The following is a 10,911-nucleotide window of genomic DNA, read 5'->3' on the forward strand; positions in this document are numbered from 1 at the left end:
AAGTTTTGTCTTTTGAATAGATTGCATATCACCAAACTATTTACTATAGTCTCTGGCAAAGAATTCCAGTCCATAAGGAATGTAATGAAAAGACAGTTCACACTCATGAATACTCATTTCCATGCGCCTCAGGCTAGCCAGATTGGTCAATGACGACTAACTCAGTATGATAACAATGGTGATCTCAACTAAATCTGTAGCCCTATCCTGTATCATCTATACCGTTCGCTTCCATAGGTTAGCCTAGGCAGTGCCATGATTTTCAGTTCGGTAGCCGTTTTGCATGCTACTGAGGCCCCTTAATGATTCATTTGCCTGCTGATTTCTCATAGCTCATCAATTGTACTGAGAGATGGTCAGGTGTTGGTAAGGCCATTCATTTGGTTTGGTCTGCTTTGATTGCGCAAATGATCTGTTATTCTCGAAATATTAAGTGATTTTTAGTTTTGGTTTTAGTAATTAAGTTTTACTGAAGAGTCACTGGCATACGTTAGAGTAGAAAGCGAGTTCATAAATGTTATTATACGCACATGGAAACATGCATTCTCAGTGGCCAGGAAATTATAGAAGTCACTGTTTTTCTTTCACTCCATCATCAGGTCCTGTGAATTGCTAGTGTGGAATGTTTTCTCATAAAATCCAACAACAATGTTCTCTGCACCATGGAAATTCGTCCAACCTGGCATGGAATGGAAAGTCTGTGGCACCTTGCTCACACAACCAAATGTAAACAACATATAAACTTTATTCATGTTGTCCAGACAGTTCCTTTTGATTATGTGTGGTAAATTTAAAACAAAACCAGCAACGATGCACTATGTCACTGATTGGTTTTGACCAGTATGCCTGGCCTTCCTCAGAATAACAACCTGTGTAAAAATTGTAGTCATTAATTTTTTGTGTCATTACACCCATTGAATTAAAAGACAAAAGGCTAAAAGAAGCATAGGGGCTTCAATGAAAGAAAGACGCCAATGTGCAAGCGAATTTGCATAGGGCTATGTCTTGTCAAAGTGCACACTTTGTGCTGCTTAAAGATGGGAATAAGAATATTTAACACAACAAAATGAAAAAATAAAATGGAGGGTGAGAGAATAAAAATGCTGAACATCCAGAAAAACCTTGACAACTTCCACTGTATAATCTGAAACATACCATGCATTCCTTTACAACACTAGTAGCTATACAACTTGTCACTTAGTACCACTACGAACATTTTGCCCATAAGGCATTATTAAGAAATTTTACATTATATATCTTATACGAATTTGCACAAATGTTATTACAAACCTAAAACAACATGTGCAAATGTGGCTTAAACAATAAAAACAAAAGTTAAAGCACTGCTACATCTCAAAACATTTTAAAATAGAAGGTACTACATGCTAGTGCCACCATTTAGTAGACCTTGGAAGCAGATGAATAAAGCACTAGGCATCACGTGCTGTTCGCAAATTGCAGCTCCCAGGTTTGGACTACCGGCTACAAATTTCAACACAGGTTGTTATTCTGAGGAAGGCCAGACATACTGGTCAAAACCGGTCAATAATAAAATGTCTTACTGCATCCTGGTTGCTGGTTTTGTTTCACACAATGACAATATGTGAAGCCATTTTAGTGTTTAGTCTTGTTTCCTTCCGCTGATATCTTACACGTCCAACACTATTCACTGTAAACACATTTTTCAAAAACAATAATGAAAAACTAAAAGCAGACTTTATCTGACAGGTTTTTGCACCACAGGAGGAAAGTCTCTAGAAAGCGTTAACAAAGGAAGATATAGGGGACCAGAAACCTTCCAATTTTTATGGCATTTGCATACTGAGGTGGACTCTGTGACAATGGCAAACAACCTGCTGCACACGTTGTGGAATAGTTGTCTGCTGCCGCCACTGAAAGCCATAATAGCGTCAAAGACGGAGATGGCTCAGGATCAGGTTGCAGACAGAATTGTGGACGCCATGCCCAGATTAGTACGTTGGTCACTACGTAGCACATTGGCGACACAGAGTAATCCAGTTCCTTCAATATCATTATCTGACTCAACTAGTGCATCAATTGCAATGTGTCACAGCCTAGTGTCAACACTGATCACAAGAGCAGATTACAACAATCTAGTGGCTAACATTGAGGCCCTTACAAAGAGGATCAATGAGTTACCATCCCAGCAAGACAGCAGCATCAACAGATGCCAGTACGCAGGAGATCTGGAAATCGTTCCTCTGCTACTTTGTCGACATATGGACAAGATTATCACACTGATTGCTGGTAGTACAGGAGATTTGGGGACCAGGCACACAAGCGCACATCGTCCTGTGTGTACCTAACAGTGCCTTTTTGTCAGCGATCAGAAGTCAGGCTACAAATATCTCGTTGGATACCAAATCAAACTTGTGCATCCTTCCTCAGAGACGGCTACATTGTTGTAGGCCAGCAACAGTCTTCTGCCTGTTTGCCATGAACAACTTCAATACCGCCCTGCAGCATCCAATGGAAGTAACTAGACCAGGAGCTACACCATACTTTCATATGGGATTTCACGATTGTGGACATCACTCAGCCCATCATCAATGCTCATCTGTCAGCATATTACCACTCGCTACTCGATGTGACAAATGTGCGATTGGTTGAAGGTATAAACAGCATGGCGATGTCTGGCTTCTGTCTCTGCAGAGCAGAGTATGCGTGACTACTATAACAGTTCCCAGGTTTGACGACCTCCAGGAGCACCAAAAGAGGTATGTCATGACAGTGTTTGTCTCATCAAGACACAAATGGCCTGTCAGTGTCCTGTCAACCACGACATTTGGCTCCAGATCAATTAGCGATTGTCAAAGCAGAATTTGACGTCATGCAGAGAGGGAATTATGCTTCCACCCGGTAGTCCGAGGTCCTCCCCTTTACATCAGAAAAATGATGCAAGACATTAGTGTGGAGATTGCCAAGCCCTAAATGCTCAAATTGGTATTCTGTTCCTACAACTATGGATTACGTGGCCTGACAATTTTTGGTGTGCTGGACTGTGCTAAGTTGCTTACTCAGAGACCCACAGCAGAGGAAGATGTTCCCCAAATACGGCAATCATTACTCTATTTTGTTTGTTTGAGTGTCTGTATATGATGCTCCAGATGCAAAAGGCCACATAAACTTGGCAGCAATTTATAGATGCGGTACTGCAAGGACCACCCTTCTGTTTCTCATATTTAAACGATACCCCATCTTCTTGTCAACCATGGAACAAGATGAGCAATATGTGATACAGGTTTTGGAACTGCTAAATAAATACAGCATAGTGCTAAAAACAGCCAAGTGTATTTTTGGACAGCCACAAACTGACTCTTTAGGACACAGAATATCATCTGAAGGCTCGCTTCCTGTGCCTGGGAAAGTACACGCCATTCTGTAGATTTCATGCCCACTTATTGCTTGGGAGTTAAGGCTTTTTCTCAGAATTTTAAATTTCTGCTGCCGATATTTGCCACACTAAGCAGTATTACAAGAACCTATCACAGCACTCGGCAGCCTGCAAATCAATGGGACTTTACCAATCCACTGGATTGACATCATTTTTGGCTTTTGATGCAGCAAAGTGCAGAACCTTTGGCTTTCTACTCCCATACACTCTCAACATTTCAGCAGAACTGGAGAGCTTACCTTACAATATGTCAGATGATAAAATACTTCCACCCACAACTGGAATCAACGGTGTTCACAATTTTTATTGACCACAAGCCAGTGATGTACACATTTTGGCAAAATAACAACTGCTGACCTTGCCAACACTTCCAACTCTTTATACATAGCACAAATCAGTGCAGACATTATGCATGTATCAGGTATTTACAACATGGTGTACATCTGTCTCACATCTATAGCATTTCAAACAGTTCCAACACCATGGATTTCACCTCGCTAGCTGGGGCACAGAAATCTGACCAAGAGCTCTGACACGTCTCAATGACTAATCGACAGTGTTGAAGTTGAAATTAGTGGATGGACCCACACCATGATGAATGTCAATGGAGTAAGATCAACCACCACATACGCTCACCAGCTGGGAACTTTCTAATGTCAAATACGCAATTTGCACATCCGAATTGGACATGTTCTCCCAGCTAACAATGTTCTCAGCTACAGTGCATCACAAGGCCATCAATTACTACTCAGTCAGCAACAGTAAGATTGAACACTGGCGTTGTTCACTCAAGGCGTTCAGATTGGATGTCAGCACCAAAAATATTGCTGGGCCTCCAATGACATATAAACCCGATTTAGACACTTCAGGTATAAAACTAGTTTAAGCCAAAGCCTTGCTCCTACCTGGAGAGTTTGTAGAAGCACAAGCCCATCACAATCATTACGTACCAATACCAGCAACTTCATACTAAAACTGAGATAACATGTAACCCGACTCAGCCCACACCAAGTCTCAAGGAATGGCACCCGTATCACCTGCGTGCATCAAGCACTACAGACATGCACTCACATCATGCTCCACATAACCAGAATCAGGTCTTCACAAGACACTGGCCTCCACAAGATGTTACAGCGAAAGAGATACTGGTCGATTGAGAGTAAAAACAGTGTATGTTCCACAGAATGAGTGACCACTTCACGCTCAGTGACCAAACCCATCTATACCAGCACCAAGATCACCACCATCTGTTGCAGAACTGCTGTTGACGTGCCAAGATCTGGATGGAGAGTACACTCCCCATAATGCTATTAGGATGGTACTCCGCTTCCCCTTAGGGGCTGATGTAGTGAATGAACCACATTTCTCTCAATGCAGTGTCAGTTGTGTTGTGTACGCGCGGTATGTGTTAATTACCATTATGATGCAGCTGTCACACGCCTTCCTGCGCCAGCTGCCTGAGGTGCCGAGATCAACGGTAAATTAACTCCAAGCCATCATTGAGATTTTATGGAGTTCTGTTGCGTATTTTTTCCAAACTAGCATTAAATAGTTTTGAACTGAAGGATATGTTTTGCATTTTGAGTATTTTGTGTATCACCAAGCTATTTACTACAGTTTCCAGCAAGGAATTCCAGTGCTTAAGGAACATAATGCACAGAGTGTTCAAACCTATGAATATTCAACTCTAAGCACCTTGAGCCAGACAACAGATCGGTCGACGATGATTAATTCAGTACAATTATTAGCACGAAGGCTCACAAATTAATTACTCTTCTTTTTTGTAGAAATCGTTTCAGTGCTTCTGAATTTTTATGGTGTCTGCACATCCTTGCATAGTAATTATTAAATCCTGCTAAAAGCAGTGTCAGAGAAATATATTTATGGTATACCAGTCTTAGTATGCACTTTGCTAGTGCTATTTATCAGTCTTGCCCAGGAGACAACTGCTCGTGTTTGTTAAGTTGGGTGCAATGCATATTTTTTTTATTTTTAGTTCCTATGTACATTTGCCTCCTTTGATATTGTCCAGCATTTGGTATCTTCTTTTTCCTCTTCCCCTTTTCCCTCCACCATTCCTTCCTTCACTAAACAGTCCCTCCTCAAACAATGTCCAATCCAGTTCCGTTTTCTCTTTCTGATGACTTTCTCAGTTCCGTTTTCTCTTTCTGATGACTTTCAGCATGTTTCTTTCTTCTCCAACTCTTCTTAATACTTCTTCATTCCTTACTCGGTTTTCCCATTTCACTTTTTCCATTCTTCTCCAATCCACATCTCTAGTGCCTCCGATCTTCTTTCATCTTCCTTCCTCAATGTCCAGGTCTCCGCACCATATAGTGCATTCAGAAATGAAAAGACTGGCTATGGACAGACAAAAGTGAATGAGGCTTAACCCATGACAAGACCTGCCATAAGGCAGAATACCATACTGCTACTACTGCTGTTGCTGCTGCTGCTGCTGCTGCTGCTACTACTACTACTACTACTACTACTACGTACATTTGGCCAAAAGTGCAAGGTATTTTATATACTATCACTATGGCAAGTGGCAGGCATGGGTCCTTTGCAGCATTCAAATATTCACACACACCTCTTGTTGACATACTGTGTTTTCTGAGTAGTTTCCTGATGTGATTTGTGTCAGTTTTCACAAACGGAAGGAAAGTTTCCGTTCAGTTGGTTCTTTTTATATTAGAAGCAATAAAGCTTTTAAGAGGTAGTGCTCTATTTATCTCTGTCAGAGAAGCCACTTGTTCTGAAGGCCAGTCTTAAATGATCGAGCTCATCTTCGAAGCACAGTGGGTCATAGAATCTTTTAGCCTGGTTCATCAATGTTTAGATCATTCCTCTTTTCTGCTTGGAATGATGATTGGAATTTCTGTGAAGGTATCTGTCCACAGGAGTGGGACTCCTATAGTTTGTGTCATTAAGTTTCATTAGGTTCTCTACTCCAAAAATGAAATTTGACCTCTCTCCTCTTTTTCCATAGTGAACTGTATATTAGAACTATTATTTACGAGATTTAGAAATTCAAAGGGTTCTTTTTCCCTATGAGGTCGTGTAATGAAAGTATCACACAACATGAGGGTTTTTCTTCACTGATTGGAGGGCTGCTTTTCCAAAACTTTCCACATAATGATTAGTAAATTTATCCGTAAGATCCATATCAAGCGCTAAACAACAAACACAATTAAATTTCACACCATGGATAAACAAATTTCAAATGATGCACTAATAACTCCCAAAACTGAAAAGAAATCAGTAACCAATTAATGATATTAACATAATTCACTGATACGCCAGAAAAAGCAAACTCTGAAAACACTAAGTAACACAAAGCATTAAGTACAATGGCACACTAACACACATATTAAAAATACAAACATCCCACACTATCTCCATATATTCCAACATGCCCTCTGCTGACAATTCATTTTAAAGACTCCACAATGACATCACACAACACAAGACAGTTACATCACAAGCCACAGCCAACATGCCACATTGCAATTTTCAGCTGATCCTGCTGACATGGCAAAGAGGCTGTTATGTATACCTGGCAGGGTAGGGATATAAATCGCTCCAGAATTTTGTGAAAAGCAACTTTCCATGCTAGCAGGAAAAAACACACATTATCAAATGGCTCCTGTCTTAATGAAGGCAGTTGATCTTCCATGTTAAAATATTGACTCCAGGGATTTGTTTTCACACTACAGTGAAGCAAAGTGTTGATGGACCAGCAGCATCAGGTCTCAAAAGAGAAATTAGAAATTACAACAACGCGTTGTTTTGAAAAGCTTTCAACAGTGAGTGGATGTGGAGTTATATTTGTTCCACTGATTAGACTTTGTAGGTTGAATGTGCATTTCTTTTTCCCAAAAATGGAAATAAATGTGATTTGTGATGTCATAAATGTAATGTAACTGATAAATTTCAACATAACACTGAAGAATAATAAAATAAGACAAGAATATAGAACATACTTGAAACATAAGCTGTCAAAAAATAACACCAAAATTTGCAAAAAATTAACACTTATGACGGCAAAACATAAAATGCAAAAACTGTAATATAATAAAACTATTTTTCCTGCCAATAATTATAAGGTATACTGTCATGGACAATAAAGCAGAAAATCTGCACCACTGTGTGGAGAAGTCTTGATTTCTGAGGAACTACTGAAAGTTCTCAAGAGAGTTGCTAAGCAGTGCACGGAAGCTACGTCCATCAGTACTTGCAGCAATGCTACTCCATTTCCTAATAATTACATGAGCAAAGTAGGTGAAACTTAATAGTGCTGTCAGTCTTAGCCCTCATAAAATGTAAATTTCCAATTTCTTTTTACAAACAGCATTACCACTATAAACAATAAAAAAACTTTATACCATACCATAATTCTCCTCTTTTTAGAAGCTCTCATTGATCACAATACTAGCCATTGGTGTAGGACCACTAGTTGAAAATGTTGAAGCAAAACCAGGTTTTTATAATAGCTAGTGAGGGGAAAAAAAATGATGTGTAACATAGGTCTACTGCTGATAATCAAGTCTTCAGGGATTGAGTGCGATACAATAGAGCAAGGTTGCTGAAGTTGGCCATGTATTTCAAAAGGAATTATCTTGGCATTGACCCCATTTTTTTTTAAAAAAGTCAGATGGGAGTTTGCATTCTGATCCCCCCCCCAAAAAAAAGGCTTGCATACAGTCAAAAATATTATAAAGAAGTACCCTGTGTTCGTGCCATGCTTCCAAAGATAGTTACAAATAGATAATCAGTAAAGCAGTCTCACCACTCTCCATGTTAATCAAATTATGTCAGAAGGGGTATGCCTTCAACATTTTGCATGAAGACGTTACAGTAGTACTTACCAGTTGCCATCAGATGGTATTTCATGTAACATCAATTTCTTCTCTTTCAGAATTTGTTTTATCTTCTGCATTTCTATGTTTCTAGCTCCATGTACATTTTCTGTCTCCTGTATTGCTATTAATCTCTCTCTTTCCTTCTCTTTTGTTGCTTTTTTCTCTCTCCTTTTTTGTGCTTTTGTTATACGTTTCTGTAGATGTGGTCCACCACAATTTTCTTCTTCCTCCTCCTCCTCTTCCATTACTTTTTCTTCAGGTTGTTTTTCATCTAAATGCAACTTTTCCGTATCTGTTGACACCCCATTAACCTATGAAAATAAATAAGCCACTGTTACGTGAGTTGAACATGTGTTGAGTGAAAAGTTGAACATTAGCACATTCTTAACCTCCGTAATTCCTTTTAGTTTATCCAATTCCTCATTCTGTTTTTTCTCTAACTCCATCTCTAGTGCAGCAATTTCCTCCATAACTTCTTTCTTCTTCTTCTTGTCACCTTTTGTTGCTGTCTTCTTAAGTGCTTGAATTTTACCTGGAAAAAAGAAAACAGATTTTGTAATTATACCAGCAGAAAAGGTATATCAATAGCCCTACATAGTAAAATATCTAGTTAAAAAAAAGGCTGAAACATTGTCAATATTACGCAGAATTGTGATTGCTTCCATATAATTTTATTAAAAAGATGTGTGTACAACAATGACATAAAAAAGTAAAAAGTATAAATTGGGGGGAAAAAAAATACTGTAAAACTTTAAAAGTATGCTGCCTATCTCCTACTGAGAGAAAATAATGGCATTGTAACCTCAAAACTGGAATACTGTCCACAAGAGAACAATGATCAATTATAATGTGATATGCTGAGTGTCATATACCATAAAGACCATTCACTACAATAGAAATTCATGAACTGATTGACAGCGTATCAGAAAACGCTAATCTAACCAGAGTGAATGAAAGGAGCCACAACATCATTAGTCAATAATTTGCTTGTGTTATGAATCACGTCATTCACAATATTGACCAGGGTGGCAGAACATTAAACCACACAATCTGCTTTGTAGGCATGCTAGGTGTCGCCGTTTGCCCAGATAGCTGTCTGGTCAGCGCGATGGATGGCCGTCCTACGGGCCCAGGTTAGATTTCCAGGTGGGTCAGGGATTTTCTCCGCTCAGGGACTGGTTGTTGTGTTGTCTCCATCATCATTTCATCCCCATGCGGTACGCAGATCGCCCAATGTGGCGTCAAATGTAATAAGATCTGCACCAAGGTGGCTGGATCTGCCCCGTAAGGGGCCTCCTGGCCAATGATGCCAAACGCTCATTTCCATTTTACCATTCTCGTGAACTTATCTCCTTCCAACCCAATTTGCATTGGTACCCTACAAAAGGGCTCCTAATTCCCGTTCCTTTCCTAGATAACAGAACTACATGATGTTTTTCTGTTGAATGAATGTACCAAATGGTGTGACACACACAAAGGGTTAGAACACACAAGGTGTTACTAGTTACAACAATGTCAAATGTGCTACAGTATCCCCATGACATTTGAATCTGTCGAGTACTAAATGCCAGCTCTCACTGTGGTTCGCTATCTATGTTAAAATGCAAGTCCCCCTGTAACTGTCTGGAAAGTTACTTCAAACGTTGGAGGAATGCAATAACACCACACCTAGGTAAAATAAACAAATCATTTTGACCTTATACGACATGCTCTGATATTATGCCAATGACAAATGCCCAACAGCACAAAATAAAACAAACAAACCAAATTATCCTAAGTATCCTTAGCTATCAATATGCGTTTGATTCAACTAATGTCAAAGATCTGGAATGTGTGCCATATCCAAGTCACAAGGTCCTAATTTAAAACTTGTAGTCATGGATATGCTGTTCGTTCATAGTTAATAAAAATCTGATAATATGATGTGCGGGCACCTTGGTTAATTAAAGAATCTATCCCAAATTTTATCCAAGAGTGAGCTTTCCAGGGACATGCAAAAAATTACACTAAAAACTCATGTCTGTGGAACTTCTTAATTCAATATATGTTTCTTTGATACAGTAATTACTTTGCAGTTCCTTCTTCTCTTTTCGGTGTTTCGTTAATAGAGTTTCTTCATCCATGAATTCCGTGTCATCTGCCATAGTCACTTTCTACTGTTCTGCTATCAAAGAAAAAAAATCGCGTACAATAGGAGGACAAACCAAGTCCGCTCTCAATTTCACAGAAACGTCATCTCCTTGTTAAATATTTCTAATGTCTGAAATAGGCACTTATATGAACACCTCCTGGCTCCTCCTACAACTCCAATGTCAACAATCCAAAGATCTTAGTTGTACACGCGTGTCTGGATACCTCCATGGTGTCTGGCATTTGGTCTACTGCCTACTTGACCCGGCACGCGATCAAATTTGTGTTTTTCCAATCCGCCGTTTGCTATCCACGGATTTGTCAACCGAGTGCGCAGATGTGCCAGTAAGGTTTGTCGAATTTAACATCCCTTTTGAAGCAAATAGCGCGAAGTATTTTGAAATGATAGGAATGACCATCAATCCAGAGTTCTTTACATCGACCTTTCTTTCCTTCTTCGCGATTTGGACATACACCATCTACCTCATTTACAAAGTATCTTTC

The 10,911-nt window shown here is 39.5% G+C and overlaps 1 protein-coding gene across 4 annotated transcripts in view; it reads right to left on the reverse strand.

The window, feature by feature from the left end:
- LOC124593061 (deubiquitinase OTUD6B) overlaps positions 1-10,619 on the reverse strand; it is a 59,458-nt gene extending 48,839 nt beyond the window's left edge. For 2 of the 4 annotated variants that reach the window (XR_006977824.1, XM_047131896.1), the window contains exons 1-3: positions 10,346-10,619; positions 8,667-8,809; positions 8,284-8,588 (exon numbers count right to left, since the gene is read on the reverse strand). Coding sequence is in view for 3 of the 4 variants with exons in the window: in XM_047131896.1 (XP_046987852.1) it covers positions 8,284-8,588; positions 8,667-8,809; positions 10,346-10,421 (524 nt within the window). In the remaining variant the exon portion in view is untranslated. Of the gene's footprint in view, positions 1-8,283; positions 8,589-8,666; positions 8,810-10,211 lie in introns of all 4 variants that reach the window. The other 2 variants (XM_047131894.1, XM_047131897.1) reach the window with 2 other exon arrangements.
- Between the last annotated feature and the right edge of the window lie 292 nt (positions 10,620-10,911).

Source organism: Schistocerca americana, chromosome 2, assembly GCF_021461395.2.
Source record: "Schistocerca americana isolate TAMUIC-IGC-003095 chromosome 2, iqSchAmer2.1, whole genome shotgun sequence".
NCBI classification, from domain to species: domain Eukaryota; kingdom Metazoa; phylum Arthropoda; class Insecta; order Orthoptera; family Acrididae; genus Schistocerca; species Schistocerca americana.